We start from the raw sequence: 17,941 nt of genomic DNA, 5'->3' as shown, positions 1-17,941 counted from the left end.
TGGCGGTTCCCGCCAGGGTCAGAATTCAATTTTTTGGACCGCCGGCCTGTTGGCGGTTTGGCCGCCGCTTTATCACCGACCGCCAGGGTTAGAATCACCCCCTATGTGTATTATAAATCTAGGTAGCACAGTAAGTCTTTGAGTGTTATTTTTATGTGGCTCTCTAACAGTGAGGCAGAGGAGGTAATGCTCAGAAGCTCCAGTATGCTTACCACCCTTCCTCAATATGACCCATAAACAGACCCCACATTAGTCTGTGTATGGATATGGCATACAGACATTTCTTGTCTGTGTATCTAAAGCCCCCTTGTATTCTCCTTCCTTTGCCTGCTCTGTCTCTCTCCTTTTTGACAGTGTCCACCCACCACTCTATTAAACGCTCCCCCTATACTCCCATACTGCTTCCCTTCTCCGTCTGCGCCAGTCCTTCTCGTGGTGAGCCACTCCTAGACCCAGGATTCTGTCCTACTTGCCAACTCATGGTCCCTTCACCCCCCACCCTTATCATGGAGCCCCTCCCCACTTCCTGCAAAGAAGTAAATTACTATCCCCAACTCAACTTATGACTGCAGAATGTAAAAACAAAATTACATTATTTCATACCATTTTGAATATATGCTATTAAGAAAATGTGTGCAAACAGATGGGCCACTCTAGGGCCACAGATGATTCACTCTTTTCACCTGTGACTAGGGGGTGGAATGTGCATCTTTATTTGCCAGAGTTGTAAACAGACTGCTATTTTATTTGTTAGTGGCTCCCTCTTTGCTAAACTCTGTGTCTAAGTGTTGAATTATGTTTTCTATCCTCACTTTGAAGTAAATGTAATATTTTAAAACTGCCAGGTTTAGAGATAAAATAATTAGAAGTTTGTCTTTGATGAATGTAGATGTTCCAACATAAGACCATGGAGGGAACAGGTAAATTAGCTCATGCTGTATGCTCCTTCGGACTGCATAGGATGTTTTGGTCTTTGGTTAGCTTAAAGAATGAGAGGCCATGTAAACTTCTGGGCCTACATTACATGCCCATTAGAAGAGAGTGGTGCTACCCCAGTGCCTGACAAGTGGTTATTGAAGTTCTTTGTTGTTTTCTGAAGTATGTCTCTAACAAGTGTACTTAAAGTAGAGTTGCAGCTCTGTAAACTATCACCTTTGAAGACACCATCTCAAATCATCTTCTGCCACATGATCAAAGGTGGCAATGGAAGTAATTTTCTCTTTCTGGTCAGGCCCATAAATCATGGATATGGAACTTATTAATGCAAGAACTAAATTACTTGCACCCATGTAATCTTTAATTTAGAACTGAGAAAAAAATCCCACAAGTTTTGCAGGCTATACCAACTCTCGACAGAGCAACACCTTCACCTACTCTTATCTTCTAGACAGGATCTCAGGGGACTCTCCCAGCTCCTAAGCTTCCATGCACCTTACTCTTGCGCATTCCTGCCCATAAACCCACTGCACTCTATATTGCCATCTTGTGTCTTTTCAAATTCCAGATAATACTGATGCCTCACAGGTAAACTCCACCCACATTTCCAGTAAAGGCTGGCAATGCAATCGCTCATGGAACCGTAACCACATTCATGTAGAAAGGGAGCTCATTATCACACATAAATTAGCTTCTAAAGAACCTAAATAGAAAGCTGCTCACCACTCATTTGACTGAGCACACAAGATTGAAATTGCAGACAAACAATTGCTTGCTTGCTTATTCATCCCATGAACTTTGTTCTCTCATCACTTTGAACTCCTCTCAACACGGTGTTCCATACATGAGTCCCTGTGAAAATATTCAGGAATACATCTTGGCCTGGTCCTGCATGCATTTTCTGTAAACAAGAATGGTTTCACACCAAAATTTAGGTTTGAAGCACAGTCTTAACATTGTGTTGCTCTATCTGGTGGGAAGACGGTGTGGTGAAGATTGGTGACAAGCCAGAAAATTCAGATGACATTCCAGTTACTCTTCTTCTTGCTGGTAAATACAGACATCTCATCTCAGTCTTCTGCCAACTGAATAATCTCACCAATCAGGGGCACAACCTTCACCACAAAACGTTCGCAAAACAGGCATTCCAAAATCAGAAGGTGTCTACGACACAACACGTTCACACACTTGTGGCTCAGCACCAGCAATGACCTAAAACCTGTGCTACAGGCTTCACAATCATTGCAGGTTTTGCCAATGCGCTTCCTCGTCAGAGTGCTGCTTAGAATTCTAAACAGGAGTATGACATACCCTGCATAAAATGAGCAAAGTACTTGTACGTTTCTGCGATAGAGAGCTCAACTGAGCCTAACGTAGTTGCAGGTTTGGATTTCCATAGATAATTTTGTAACTGAGCGAAATTTGTACACCGTAGGATAATAAAGAACATTGTGATAAGGAAACCGCTAGCATGCCTGTTACCACTTTATTACTTATACTTTTTTTTTATGGTACTCTCGGATATTGGCAGTCAGGGGCACCGGATTCGAAACAAGACATCTGTGGAGAGCCAGCAATGTGGGCGTGGGAGCAGTCTCGTATTAGATAGGCAAAATGTTCACATTGAGAGGGTAAAGCTGGGTGTATGAAACTGACACTACCCTCACAAATCACTTACTTGACCCACTGACCACACTTGGCATGGTAAAGCTTTTCATCAAACTCCCAAACGAAGGGTTTGTGGGAGGAACGTAATGGCAGCCAATAGCGACCAATAATAAGGGTGAATACCCCTAGCTGGGACCACTTGTTCTTTAAATCCTAAGGAACTTACAGAGGAACAGTCAGGACTTGAAGTTGGAATTATAACCTAATGGGAATGAATTAGGTATCAAAATATTCACTTCGTACTGTGTATCTACAGAGATGTTCAAACATAACATTTAATATGGGCACTCCTCTCTCAAGCACTTTCCTCTTTCCCAAACAGGTGAGGACCATTCAAACCTGTGAAGTTCACAGATAAAGCCATGACGTTTGATCACAACAATTAGAGGGTCAATCTAATAATGTGGAAAAACACAGTATGTGAAATATAATTATTATAAGTTCAGATAGCATAACATATAGGGGGTCATTCCGGGTCGGCGGGAGCACCGCCAACAGGCTGGCGGTGCCCCGCAGGGCATTCTGACCGCGGCGGTTTGGCCGCGGTCAGAACAGGAAAACCGGCGGTGTCCCGCCGGTTTTCCGCTGCCCTGAGGAATCCCCCATGGCGGCGCAGCTTGCTGCGCCGCCACGGGGGATTCCGACCCCCTCACCGCCATCCTGTTCCTGGCGGTTCCGACCGCCAGGAACAGGATGGCGGTGAGGGGTGTTGTGGGGCCCCTGGGGGCCCCACTTTGAATCTCAGTGTCTGCATAGCAGACACTGAAATTCGCGACAGGTGCTACTGCACCCGTCGCACCCTTCCCACTCCGCCGGCTCCATTCGGAGCCGGCTTCCTCGTGGGAAGGGGTTTCCCGCTGGGCTGGCGGGCGGCCTTCTGGCGGTCGCCCGCCAGCCCAGCGGGAAACACAGAATGGCCGCCGAGGTCTTTTGACCGCGGTGCGGTCATTCGGCGGTGCCCGCCAGGCGGGCGGCTCCCGCCGCCCGCCGGGGTCTGAATGACCCCCATAGTCTTGTCAATAAAACCTATTGTATTTGTTTATGCTTTGAAAAATAATATTAACAGGGAAGTTAATATCTTTAAATGGCAAAAGATAAGTAATATTGTGGCTGTTCGTAAGTGGGCAGTGCATGGGTAAGGGGAAATCATTATACATCCGAAATCAGTTCCTGTATGGCAGTGTTACGGTGCCCAAACTATTTCTCAAAACCCTCCAGCTGGTGCTGACAATGTTGGGACCGCTGAACACCAAAGGTGTGTAGTCTTGATTCCACTTCAAGCCTCTTACTTCTAACATCATACATTATCTGTCCCTTTATTACACTCTTGCAGGTTTTTTCATCTGTACATTCTCCCTCTGTCCCAATTTTTTCTGTCTTTTTCTTCCTCTTCTCCTTGTGTTTTCTTTCTCTCATGCTCTGGGTCAAAGCCTGATGATGAAAAGTGAGTGCTGGTCCCCAAAAATGAGTGCTAATGCTCCTCACCTGCAACCACCAGCTCAAATGGAGCACTGTCTTAAAGACCAATCATTTGCTAGCTCAAGTCAATTTTTTTCAGACCCAGATCAAGATAACAGTGCAAACATTTATTTACTGGAAATTACTATATATTTCCTTTCCATCGTAAAGTGAATGCCTCTCGAAACAAGCACTGGCAAAGACAATAGGTCTCGCCTATGTGAGAGCTATAGGCTTTGCCAATGTCTTTTGGCCAGGTTCTACAGGAGCATGGCTGAAAAGTAAGTGGTCTGGCACTGAGGAGAGTGGAGAAGAGTGGTACAGACTGTAGAAGAGTGGTGCAGAGTGGAGAAGAGTGGCAGAGAATGGAGTGTAGTAGACTGAGTTGTATGGTAGAATGGAGTGGTGTAGGGTAGAGTGGAGTGCCATATTGTGGAGAGGAATGGAATGGCGTAGAGTGGAATGGAGTGGCATGGATTGACATACAGTAGGGTGGATTGGAGTAGAGTGGTGTAGAGTGGAGGGGTGTGGCATAGAGCGGAATGGAGAGGCATAGAGTGAAATGGAGTGGTGTAGAATGAAATGGAGAGGCGTAGATTGGATATGCAGAGAGAGTCATAGAGAAGAGTGTTGTGGAGTGGTTTAGAGTAGAGTGACAGAATGGAGTAACAGAGAGTGGCGCAGAGAGGCACTGTGTGAAGTGATATAGAGTTGAGTGGCAAAGAGCGGTGTGGCAATGACTGGAGTAGTATGTAGTGGAGTAGCAGAGTGATGTAAAGTAGATTGGTATAGAGTGGAGTGAAGTGGTGTGGAGTGGCATGGCATGGCATGGCATACAGTAGAGTGGTGTTGAGCAGAGTAGAGTTGCATAGAGTTGAATAGTGGTGTGGATTGGTGTAAAGAGCAGAGCTGCATAGAACAGAGTTGCACAGAGTAGAGTGCCACAGAGGAGAGTGGCATAGGGGACCGTAACAGAATGGCGTAGAGTAGCATGGAGCAGGGTGGAGCATAGTGGCATGGAGTATATTAGTGTAGAGTAGCTTGATATAGAGTGGAGTGGCGTAGAGTAGAATGATATAGAGTGGAGTGGCGTAGAGTAGATTGATACAGAGTGGAGTGGCACAGAGTAGAATGATACAGAGTGGAGTGGCACAGAGTAGAATGATAAAGAGTGGAGTGGTGCAGAGTAGAGTGGTATAGAGTGGAGCGGCGTAGAGTAATATAAAATGGGGTGGATTGGAGTAGAATGGCATGGAGCAAAGAGGCAGAGTGGCCTGGAGTAAATTGATGTGGAGTGGTGTAGAGTAGAACTGAATAGAGTGACAAAGAGTGGTGTAGAGTGGCAAAGAGTAAAGCGGTGCAGAAAAGAGGGGCTGCTGACAAGAGAGGCTGCTGACAATAGGGGCCGCTGAAAAGAGGGGCTGCTGAAAAGAGGGGCAAAGAGTACAGTGGAATTGTGTGGAGTTATAGAGTGGTGTAGAGTAGAGTGGCACTGTGTAGAGTGGTGTAGAGAGGCGTTAAGTAGTACAGCATAAAGTAGCATGGTATGGAGTGACATTATGTGGAGTAGAGTAGAGCAGCACAGAGAAGAGTGTCAGAGTGGCACTGCGTGGAGTGGAGTGGTGTACAGTGGAGTGGGATAGAGTGGGTATAGTGTGCCATGGAGTGGCACTGCGTGTACTGGAGTGGCATAGGAGAAAGTGGAGTAGTGTTGTGCATAGTGGCATAGAGCATAGTGACACAGAGTGGAAGAGCGTAGAGTGGAAGAGCACAGAGCGGAAGAGCACAGAGTAGAGTGACTGAGTGGAGTGGCGTAGAGTGGGCAGAGTGGAGTGGCACAGAGTGGAGCATCTAGAGTAGAGTGATGTAGGGTAGGACAATTGAGGGGGTAAGTAACTAAAGCGTCAATAGAGCGGGAATATAGGGTGAAAGCAGCATAAGTGAGAAGCCTGCCTGTGTTAAAAATAGGAAAGCATATTGCACTTCCAGGAATAATACCAACAAGCTAGTAAGTTTAAAAAAAAAAAAAAAAAAACAATAGTGTGCTGTAAAAGACCGGGAAGAACACGTATTTGGACCATGCTCCATGGAGAAGTTAACACAAGAAATTAAGGTAAGCCTACAGAAGCTAAGTAATCCAAGACATGGAAAACGAATGGTATGCTGTGAATGGGTTATTTTTCTACTGAATTGTAAACAATACGTCTTAAGGCAAAGTCCATGCACTTTGTAGGCAAGACCTAAAGATGTGGATAACTGGGGAACTCATTAAAGGGAAAGTGCGTTTAGTTTCCTGGCATGCAATGCCACATTAGTCTCTGCAAGCGCTTTTAAGAACAGTTTGGATGCAAATTTAGTATTTATAATAAGGTTTTGGTAAAGGGCATTGCAAAATTAACTCTTCCAAATCAGTGACTGTGCAACCGTCCTCACATCGCGTCAGCATGCTTACAACCTGTTACAATCCGTTGTTCATAAAATCATTTATTAACTGCAGACAACGAATGAGGGGACAGTAGAGAAGTTTAACTTTATAGTCAGTTCTAAGGGTTTGGTTATGGAAGAGGTATGGGAAGTAGACACAATGTTCATATAAACTGTGCGAAAGGAAACAGAGAAATGTATAGCAGTACGGGGGAAAGCCATCTCCTATTTTTTTTAACCTGACTGCAGGCTGAGCTCTACTAGCTGATGTACCAAGCAAGGAAAAGTCACACCTTAAACGCAATTTTTGCAGATATTTTTGGCAAGCACGGACATTTTCTAGGCCAGATCTAAAATATAACTAATATGGAATGAAATTCGAAATAATTAAGGCCAACAAATATAAATAGTAGCCATAAGCAAAAATAGAGAATGGGCGTAGCAAGACAAAGCTGCATCTTTCCTAAATCACATTGTATAACTCTCGGTGAAATCACCAACTAATGCAAGAACTTCTATAGTACCAAGCATTCTGACACCCTTCTTTGTAAACCTCTCAATCGAAACATAATAAGTGGAACATAGGTGGCCATCGATCTGGGCTCCCTATAGAGATTTCAAGGATTGGATGAGCATGAATTGAAAACACTTTATGACGCAATAACTGCCACGGTCAGAAACTCACTCTGGTTTCCACAACCTCGGAGCTTTCATAAGCTTCCATGCACTTCCTAAACTCACACTGACACAGAGAGGCAACTCAGTTCACCCTATGCTCTTTTCAAGACTAACATTACATAAAAAATTCAGAAAAACCTTTGTGAAAAGAAAACATTCCTAGGAAATAGGGCCATCCACATAAGACTTGCGTTAAAATCTGAGCAAATCTAAGAGCCCATTTCATTGCCCGTTCTTGAATACCGCCCGTTGAACCAAACCACAAAGCTTTAACACACACTTGTGCATGCTCTATATCACACACAGAAACACACACACACACACACACACACACACAAACTCTCGCTCTCTGCCTTAGGCTCCAATGATAGGAAGCCCATTATTGTTCTGGAAAAATGGTAGCCCCAATCTCACACTCTTTACACAACACTAATGGGCTCCCGGGGCGTAATACAGGCTCCTACAGAGCAGGGGCGCCCAAACCCTCAAGGGGGCCCCAAACCTTTAACGTAGTCCCCTAGTCAACCAGAGGCCAATGAGTATCAGTAAGCTATAGGAGACTCAGGAGTCACTCCAGTGGCATAACATTAGCCCTCCCAGCCCCTGCAGTGCAGGCCCAGGCCCACGCCCCGAGTACACTTACTGGGTTCCCGACTGGGTCTGGAGGGGGTGCCTTCCATGTACTTTGCAGAGGGCCCCTAAAGATTCATTAGGTCACTGGTTCCCACTGAGTGATGGTACTGAATGGCTTTCAGAATGGAAAAAAAAAAAGAGTCCTCCACCAGTACGAATTAATCACCGCCTTCAGTCTTTGGATAAACTGGCAAAGGGTAGTGTTAGTGTCCTTGCCTCCTACTTATTCACCACTAGATTACTATGAAAAAGGTAAGGGATGATAAAATGGTGTATGCATGCCATTGTCGATCCCACTAGATTTGAGACATGTATGTTCCACCTTTCCAGACTAACAGTCAAAAGAAAGATGCAAACCTGAAGAATGTTTGATTTGTAACATTTACAGAGTTCAGCTGAAGCAAAACAAAAGATGATAAAATTAGAATGAATCCTTAATATGACGTAAAAGTCTAAAGAAATCTTTGGGTTTAAGTTGTTTTTAACTCTGAAGTTCAATTATCTGAATTATGTTAATCAAATGCCTGTGCAACATAGGGACAACTTAAGAATATAGAAAGGATCTTGAAGATATTTATTTTTCTAATTGCCAGTTACTGGATGTTGAACGTGATAGACCTTGTGTATTTTTTAATCTTAATGTTTAATTTATTAATAAATATTCAGTATATCAAACATTTCTGAATGTGACTTTCAGTGCTACAAGGAATGCATTCAATTGTATGTATAAGAGTAGTCATGGCATTATACCAAGCTATTTGACTAATTGAATCTATACAATCCAGAGAAACGTGCATATTTAGCTACACTGTGTTGTAGTTGCACTGTAGTTTTAAATGTACAATGCCACATTTGGTGGACAGGTGGCAAGTTATGGCGTCATAATTTGTCCTTTATGTAAAGTGTTTTGGTGTTGCACATGATGACCACAGGGATGGTCTCAAGTCATGTACGGCTCAACTGAAGAGGAGTCACTTCTATATTCCACTGATGTACAAGTTACTTACCTTCAGCAACAATATATCTGGTAGAGACATTATAGTTGCAGATTCCTTCCCTTAGAATTTTCCCCCAGGCGTCAGACTGGATCCGGAGATCTTTTCTTCGAGCAATACACTTGCCTGTCGGTAGGTGGCATCGGTCGACTCCGTGGGCATCATTGGCGTCGTAGTCACCATGATGATGTTGGAGTGGTACATAGATGATGCCTCAGCGTAGTGACGTCAGTTTGTTTTAATGACTCTCCACGCCAAAGCGCAGAGCCACTAATAACACTGAGATTGGTGCACCCGAGCTAAGGACCTAAAGGGGGGAATCCCTGTCCCTAGACATCAGTTGGCAAGAGGGGAGGATGTGTGGGTCATTAAGGAATCTGCAAATAGAATATGTTGCTACCAGATATTTTGTTACCGAAGGTAAGTAACTTGTACATCTGATAGAGACTTCTAGGTGCAGATTCCTTACCTTAGAATAGATACCCAAACCATGGCATCCTCAGAGGTGGGCTGAAAACCAAGATCATACTAGAACGTCCTGCAGGACCGAATGACCAAAGTAGCCGTCCCGATGGACCTGACTGTCCAGGCAGTATGGTTTAGAAAACATGTGCAGGGATGCCCACGTAGCCGCCTGACAGATATCCAGGGCAGGACTCAGTGTGTTAACGCAGTGAAAGCAGCAGTTGCTCTGGTGGAATGAGCGCACAAGCCCTCAGGGGGTTGCTTCTTGGCCAAAGGATAGCACACCTTGATGCAAAGAAGTACACATCGAGAGATTTGCACCACCTTCCCTTTATTCGCACCCACATACCGGACAAAGAGTTGATCGTCCACCCGGAAATCTTTAGTACGATTTAGATAGAACGCCAATGCTCTTTTTGGGTCCAGACAGTGCAGTCTCTCCTCCTCGTGAGAAGGAGGTGGGGGTGCGTAAAAAGTAGGCAAGGTAATGGACTGGCCTACATGAAAAGGCGTAACAACCTTGAGAAGGAAGCAAGCCTTGGTGCACAACACCACTTTGTCAGGGTGCACAGACAAGAATGGAGGCTTTGAAGAAAGAGCTTGGAGCTCACTCACTGCGAGCAGAGTGATGGCAACAAGAAAGACAGTTTTGAAAGTGAGGAGCCGTAAAGGGCAATTGTGCATCGGCTCAAAGGGAGTACACATTACATAAGTAAGAACACAATTGAGGTCCCACTGAGGCATGGTAAATGGAGTGGGAGGAAATAAATGGGTTAGACCTTTAAGGAAGCTACTGACAATAGGAGGTTTAAAGAGTGAGGGCTGATCAGGTAGCCTAAGAAAGGCCGAAATGGCAAAATAAATACGATTTAAGGGTGCCCAAAGCAGAGCCCTGCTGGGCCAAAGAAATAATGAACAAAAAAAGCTCAGATAGAGGAGCAGAGAGGGCTTCATCATATTTGTTGGTACACCATGCCACAAATTTATGCCATCGACAAGCGTATAACGTTTTGGTGGAGGGACGCCTGGCTGCCAAGATAACATCGCAGACTTTGGGTGGAAGATCAAAACTTGTCAACTGCCGCCGCTCAATCTCCACGCATGAGGGCAGAGATTGGACCGTTCAGGTGGAGAACCGTCCCTGTTGCTGCGACAGAAGATCCGCCCAAAGAGGCAGTCTGAGTGGCGGATCGGTGGCCATGCTCAATAGCTCTGTATACCATACTCTCCGTGCCCAGTCCGGAGCTACCAAGATAACTTGGGCCCTGTCATTCCTGACCTTCTTGAGAACTCTGGGCATAAGTGATATAGGCGGAAAGGCAGAAAGACGTAAAGGACTCGAGACGAAAAGTGTCAGTGAGTGCCGCCTTGGAAACTCCAACGCGCAAAACAGCTGACGTTGCGCATTCTCGGTGGGGGTGAGCAGATCTAACCAAGGCTCTCCCCACTGCTGAAAGAGACCTTGCGCCACCTCCGGATGGAGACGACATTCGTGATCGGCTGTGCATCGACGGCTGAGTTTGTCCGCTCTAGCATTGAGAGCCCGCCAGACGTTGAACCACCACGGTAATGCACTGATGTTTCAGCCATGTCCAGAGGTGTAATGCCTCCTGACAAAGGGTCCAGGACCCTACTCCCCCCTATTTGGTGCAGTACCACATGGCGGTAGTGTTCTCTGTGAACACTTGCACTACTTTCCCTTTGAGACAGGGAAGAAATGCTTTCAACGCAAGCCTTATCACCTGGAGCTCCAGAAGATTGATATGGAGCCCAGACTCCGCCGGAGAACAGAGGCCTCTGATCTCCGCCTCCCCCAACCCAGAAGTGACGCATCTGTCACTATGGATAGATCTGACTGGGGAAGGGAGAGGGATCTGCCGTGGACCCAATGCAGATTCAAAAGCCACCACTGCAGGTCTTTTGCAGTCTCCTCCGAGATCTGGATCATGTCTGAGAGATTTCCCTGATGCTGTGCCCACTGGAACTTTAAGTCAGACCGCAGAGCCCACATATGCCATCTGGCATGTGTTAATAGCAGGATGCAGGAGGCCATGAGGCCCAGCAGCCTCAGAGTCAGTCTCTTTGAAAACCAAGACAGAGGCTTAAAGATCAGAATCATAGCCCAAATATCTTGGACTCGCTTTTCGGGAGGATAAGCCCGAACCTGCACTGTGTCCAGAACAGCTCTGATGAAAGAGAGCGTCTGAGAGGGAGTCAGGTGTGACGTGGGTACATTGATAGTGAACCCCAGCGTGTGCAGGAGGCTTTGCTGTAATCTGAAGGTGGGAGACGACTTTCTGGGGTGAGTCTGCCTTCAACAGCCAGTCGTCGAGGTAGGGGAAGACTGAGACCCCTAACCTGCGCAGATGAGCTCCAACCACCGCCATCACTTTTGTGAACACCTGAGGGGCGCTGGTAAGGCTGACGGGGAGCACGGTAAACTGATAGTACTCGTGACATACCACGAATCGCAGGTAACGTCTGTGGGCAGGCAGGATGGGAATGTGGAAATAAGTGTCCAGCAAGTCCAACACTACCACCCAGTCTCCTGGGTCTAAGGCAGACAGGGCCTGAGTCAGGGTAAGCATTTTGAATTTCTCCTTCTTGAGGAAGTAATTGAGGTCCAGAAGGTCTAGGATAGGACGTAAGCCCTCGTCCTTTTTCAGCACCAGAAAGTAGCGGGAATAACAACCACAACCTACTTCTGGCACAGGGACCTTCTCTATGGCTCCTTTGGCCAAGAGGACCGTGACTTCCTGGCGGAGAAGTGCCAAATGATCATCCGGAAGATGGCTGACTGATGGAGGCATAACTTGTAGGGCAGATTCAAAGGGGAGCGAATAGTCCTTTTGAACTATCTGCAAAACCCACCTGTCCATAGTGATGGATTCCCAGTGGGGCAGGTGATGGCAAATCCTGCCCCCAATTGGATCAGAGTGAGGGGACGGACTAAGAGGGTTTGGAGGCTGCAGCGGGGTGGACTGGGCAGACCTCTGGTTCCCTGTCCCACCCACGTGGGATTCCATGTCCCCGGCCACGCAGTGGCTGAACAGCATGGGTGGCACGGTGGCTGGGTTGGGGACGCGACAGGAAGCCTCTTCCATGGCCACGAAAGACGGACTGTTGGGGGCGAAGGACAGCAGAAAGGCCAAGGGACCGAGCCGTAGCCCAGGAGTCCTTGAATCTCCCCAAAGCCGAGTCTGCCTTGTCTCCAAAGAGACGGGAGCCATCAAAGGGCATGTCCATAAGAGACTGTTGCACATCCCCCGAAAAAATAAGATTGCACAACCAGGCGTGGTGTCTCAAGGCCACCGTCTAACAATTGATCTGCCCAGAGAGTCGGTCGTGTCTAGCCCACATCGGATCGTGAACTTCGCTGCATCTCTCCCATCGGTGACAGCTTGGGAAGCAACAGCACGGGCCTCCTCCGGTAGCTACGGCAGAATTTGCGTAACAGTATCCCACAGAGAGTTGGTAGAGCAGCCCAAAAGGCATGCGGTGTTCACGGACCGCAGCGCGAGGCTGGAGGAAGAAAACATCTTCTTCCCAAATTGTTCCAGCCTTTTTGATTCCCTAACTGGGGGTGTGAAAGGGAATGCACCTGAGGAAGAGGAAGCCTGGATGACAAGACACGCAGGCGTGGGGTGTTGGGACAGGAATTTAGGGTAGTTTGGGCGGGCACAAGGCAGCGTGCGATAGTCCTGTTCACAGGAGCCCCTGGGCTGGGTTTGTACCAAGTACCCAAGAGGAAATCGGTGAAGGCTTCATTGAATGGCAGAAGGGGCTCAGATGTGGAAGCCCCTGGCTGAAGCACCTCAGTCAGGAGATTTGACCTCACCAGTAAAGTAGGCAGCTCAAGGCCAAGGACCTCAGCTGCCCTACTGACCACAATAGCATAAGTCGCTCCCTCCACCGTAGCCACGGTAGGAGGGGTCAGCATCTGGAGTAGTGTCCAGTCCATTGGCCTCGCCCAATTCATGTGCCCAGTCCAAAGTAGGGTCATCCTGGTATTCATAAGGGCCTAGGGACCCCTCTAATCCTTCCCCAAATTCGTACCCATAAGGAAAAGGAACCAAATCCAGCCTGGGGTGAGTAGGTCCCATCGAAGACTGAGGTGGTGTCGGCCAACCCCGTTCCGACTCAGAGTTGTCGGGATGAGGATCGGGTCAAAGTCGATAGTGGGCACCACCGACGACGGAAGCGTCGACAATGGAATTGGCGCCAGGGAAGGCCTCAGTGGGACAACCGGTGTTGGTGTAGATTCGCAATTGGATCCAGAGGGGACCTCGGTGGCTGGAGCCAGAGCCAAAACAGCTGGTGCGGAACCTGATGGCCCCCTGACCAATCCCCTTGGGCCCGAAGGCACCGTATCGGGGTCGGCCTGCCCACAAATTTGGCACATGGCCTCATAAAACTCCTTTAATTGGGCAGGGGTCGAACTGGCTCCCGGAAATTAGGCAAAACGTGGAGTGGACCCAGAAGCAGGCTCCGACAACAGTGGCCTGGAGCATCAACGCTCCTCCCGCGTTGCATCAGCCGACCAACGAGGTGAAGTCAAAGGGCGACGGGACCGTTTCGACTTCATCTTCTTCTTCCCTATGCCCAAAGACTTGGAGGAAGAAGAATGGGGTGGCTCTGCAAATGGTCTCGAGACCTTCCCCTAGAGCAAGACTTGGACCTACACAGAGTCAAGTGCCAGGCCGTCATGAGCTTGAGGGACTGCTTCCTCAAGGCCTTCAGGTGCATGGCCCGGCACTCGGAGCACGACTTCGGGTCGTGGTCGCACTCCAAGCACCACAGACCCGGTGCGGATCCGTCACCGGCATCATGCGGTGACAGTCCTCGCATGGCTTGAAACCAGTCTTCGGGGACATCTCGACGCACCAAAAACTCAACAAAAAACTCAACAAAACGGTCGAACTTGGTTAAAGAGACCAGGGTAGCTCTCTCCAGACCAGCGCATGGTGTGAAAAGAAAAGAACTGACGTCACTGTGCTGAGGCGCCATCTATGTACTACTCCCGACGTCATCACAGCGACTACGATGCAAATGACGCCCGCAGAGTTGACCAACGCCACCTACTGACATGCAAGAGTAATGTTCAAGGAAAAAATCTCCATATCCAGTCTGATGCCTAGAGGAAAATTCTAAGAAGTCTCTATCAGATATGTATGGCTGCAAAAGAGTGGGCTTTTACTGTAGCCTTTGCCACTAACTTACACCATGTTATGTTTGTCATTATGGAAGAGCCCATGTCACAGTGAAATTGCAGGGGTGTTCTGAGAGCAGAACCCTTGAGAAGTGGACCAATGGCTTACTTCGGTGACATGAGAGTAGGAGGCAAAAAAGACTGCCGGGGCCAGGACATTGTGGTTAGTTCCACTCATCACACCCTAGTGTCCAACATTCATTTATGCTACTGCATAGCGCATTCACCACTGGACTCAATACTGAGCGCAGCCCAACACACCAGAAGTCAAATGGAAAGGTGAGAATGAATGTTTGCGAGTCTTAATGTCAAAGGGAGCTTTAAAAGGGCTAACCCCTTGAGATGTGGACATGTAACAACACTATTTATAGCTTTTCAAACATTCTTGACCTTCTGCTCTTTTGTAGCATGTCTCATGTGGTGTTTAAATAATGGTGTAATCTATTGTTTATTATTCCGTGCTGAGACAAGGCAACGCAAATATGGAGTGGAAGAAATCAAATGAGAGCGAACATACAGATATTTAAAAAATAATCACTTACAGCATGGGTGTCCATGAACTTCCACTTCGTCGATTGCAATGTAGCCCTGCTGCCCCGACGTCACAACTTCAAAATAGACCTGAATCAAATTGAAGAAAAAAACACATTATAGGGGTTGTGATACAGTCAAACTACACCCGGCAAACCAACACAAACAGAGCAGATGTCAAAGCACAATTCTAGAAATAGTGTTCCCCCACTTCACCATGGATTCCTAAACTTTCTGCTTACCTCTTGATATAATGTCATGCTTCACATTCATGACTTTGTTCCATTACTAATTTACTTTCTTTCGCCTGGTACAAAGAAAGACTCAAAACTATTAGGGCAGCCTCAGGTGTATTTATAAGACATAATGCATGTTCTGAAATGTCTTATTTCGAACAAAAGTGCTTTAGATTTACAGATCAAGTCACATAAATATTACATTCATATCGCAATCAACCCTTCAACATCTGTGAAAACAATTGCCACTACCGCGAATTTTGAGAAAGACGAGTTCTCTGAAAATGACATTGAAAGGTGATAACCAAACACAAGCACACAAACAAATTTGAAAATACAGTTCAAGCTGTACCATGCACATTGCTAGCTATGGTGAACATGAACAAAGCTTAAGAATGAACCAGCGCATATTTTGCAAAGCCACTTTTGAGAAGTAGCAAGTATAGTGCTTTAAATGCAAGGTAGAGACTTTGGACTAATTCCTTATTGTTGACAGCAACAGAGAGAGCACTGCCAATGGAACAGAACCACATTTGAAGACAACTTGTGACGACACAGGGGAAATCAATTTGAAAACTATCCCTGTGTTTATTCCATCTCAGGTAAGAAACATCTTGGAATTGTGAAAAATAAAACCACCACAAGACAGTACAGCAGATAGCGTATAAACAATTTGTATTAATGTTAGTAGAAGCTGTTCTTTTTTTCAATTTTATTTTAATAACTTTAAATATTACCAATATACCAATAACCTACTACAAATTTAATATATATATAATATATATATACAAACACAGAGAGAGAGAGAGAGAGAGTGAGACACATGTAATAGTCCCATATTGCCATCAAGGGTTTCTTAATACAAAAACCTATAAAGCCATACCACACATTTCACCCATTATGTATGCTTTATATTATATATTTATTTTAGGGTATTTAACTTCAAAAGCCTGTATTATTTGCAGCTAACAATTACAATCAGAATGAATAAAATGTTGATACAACAATGGACTATGGTGAAGGCAAGAGGATGTATGTTATTCTGCAGCTACAAGTTTTAACACATGATTATGGAAGTAATGCATGTGCCACATAATCTGCAGCTTTCCCCCAAAAAAATGTTGTACCTCAAATTGATTAAACTAATACAGCCAGATAATGTGATGCATAATATCGATTTTTATACCACTGCAGTTTGGGCAATAAAAGCACCCAAACATTGTGTTTGTGTGTGTGTGTGTGTGTGTGTGTGTGTGTGTGTGCATATGTGTATGTAGCCCACACTGTGAGGACCAGTTCGGTACTCATAGCGTGGGTAAACTTTGCCAGTTTCAGACAAACACTATCCTTGGAGGACCACCGCGTTAGGAGGACTGGTCTTCGTAGTGTGTTTAGGTAGTTTTGAGCGAGTGCATCAAAAAAGTAAAAGTGCAGTTATATTTGCCTCTGTCCACTATATAATCTTTCCTAATATCAAAGCGCGCGTGGAGTTGGAAGAGTAAATACTCCCTTTATAACGGTCAATGGCTGGACCTCATAATTATAGGTATGTCATGTATATATACACACACACAAACATACACACAGTCGCTCTATGCAAAGCAGAGCTTCTGTAGGAAGAGCATTTTTTGTTTTGCTAATAACTTTGGCATTGTTTTAAAAAATAGTTCATCCACTTCAGCTCCTTCTTGGAATGTTTCAGAGTGATCCGTAAAGCAGGGGCTAAGAAAACGGGGGGGGGGGCGGTCCCAAAACACTTTTTTCCTCATCCAAATTCCATAGGACAGATTAGACAACAAAAGAGAAAAAACAGCTAACCAGAATTAAACCTAATTTGGCAGAAAGCTAGATATTTACTCATAAAACATGCTTTTTATGATTTGGTGGAAATCTGTTCGGCCCTTTAGAGAAATTAAGGGTAAATAAAATAGCAAATCACGCGCCTTAAACTCCTGCTGGACTCCCCCAGGAAAACCAACAAAACTGTCGTTGGGTTGGCCATTTCAGGGGGGTGGAGCAAAGGGCCTGGCTGTTTGGAGTTGGGGGAGGGGCCGTAAGCTTTGAAATTCACAGAAGAAACACAAAGGTTAAGGAGGAATTATACTTAGATCAGAAGAAAATGGTAAAAATATTAAGATTCACCAGTTATATGTAATGACATAAGAATAACTTACACCACTATGATGCACTGCTTATGACATCACATCATCATCAACACATCGCTTTATTCGGTTAATTTAAACCATCAAAGCATAAATCACACAATACAAGAATACATTTTAAAATCATAAATATCTGGCATTCCAAAAATACATAAGAGAGTAAAACATAAATACTAAAATCAAAGAGATATTCCTCTTCACACAGTGCATAACTACCTAGCCCTTATTCCTCAGGATAGCCAAAATATCATTCAACGAGCTAATACCCTAATCATAGACCTCATAATGATCAAGAAGAATTTTTTAACTGGCAGATTCGTGTATGCCATGCAGCCGCAAGGAACTTGCTAACTGCACAGAACAGGGTGCAGGATGTGTCCCTCATCATTATCCTTAAAGCATCTATACAGCATCTGATCCCCATATTCTTACAAACTGAACGTAGCCACCTCTGACGAGCAATCCTATATGCTAGGCATATGAACATGAAATGCACAATGGTTTCCGGAGAAATACTACAACTCGGGCATAGATCAGTACTCAGAG

The 17,941-nt window shown here is 45.7% G+C and overlaps 1 protein-coding gene across 14 annotated transcripts in view; it reads right to left on the bottom strand.

Annotated features, from left to right (window-relative positions):
* PTPRM (protein tyrosine phosphatase receptor type M) overlaps positions 1-17,941 on the bottom strand; it is a 1,480,454-nt gene that overhangs the window by 1,021,950 nt on the left and 440,563 nt on the right. For all 14 annotated transcript variants that reach the window (XM_069218824.1, XM_069218808.1, XM_069218810.1 and 11 more), the window contains exon 4: positions 15,009-15,087. In XM_069218824.1, coding sequence (XP_069074925.1) covers positions 15,009-15,087 — 79 coding nt within the window. The remainder of the gene's footprint in view (positions 1-15,008; positions 15,088-17,941) is intronic.

The sequence above is a fragment of the Pleurodeles waltl genome, chromosome 2_1 (assembly GCF_031143425.1).
Source record: "Pleurodeles waltl isolate 20211129_DDA chromosome 2_1, aPleWal1.hap1.20221129, whole genome shotgun sequence".
Classification (NCBI taxonomy): domain Eukaryota; kingdom Metazoa; phylum Chordata; class Amphibia; order Caudata; family Salamandridae; genus Pleurodeles; species Pleurodeles waltl.
The sequence above is the reverse complement of the archived record's forward strand: the minus strand, read 5'-3'. Positions and strand labels throughout refer to the sequence as shown.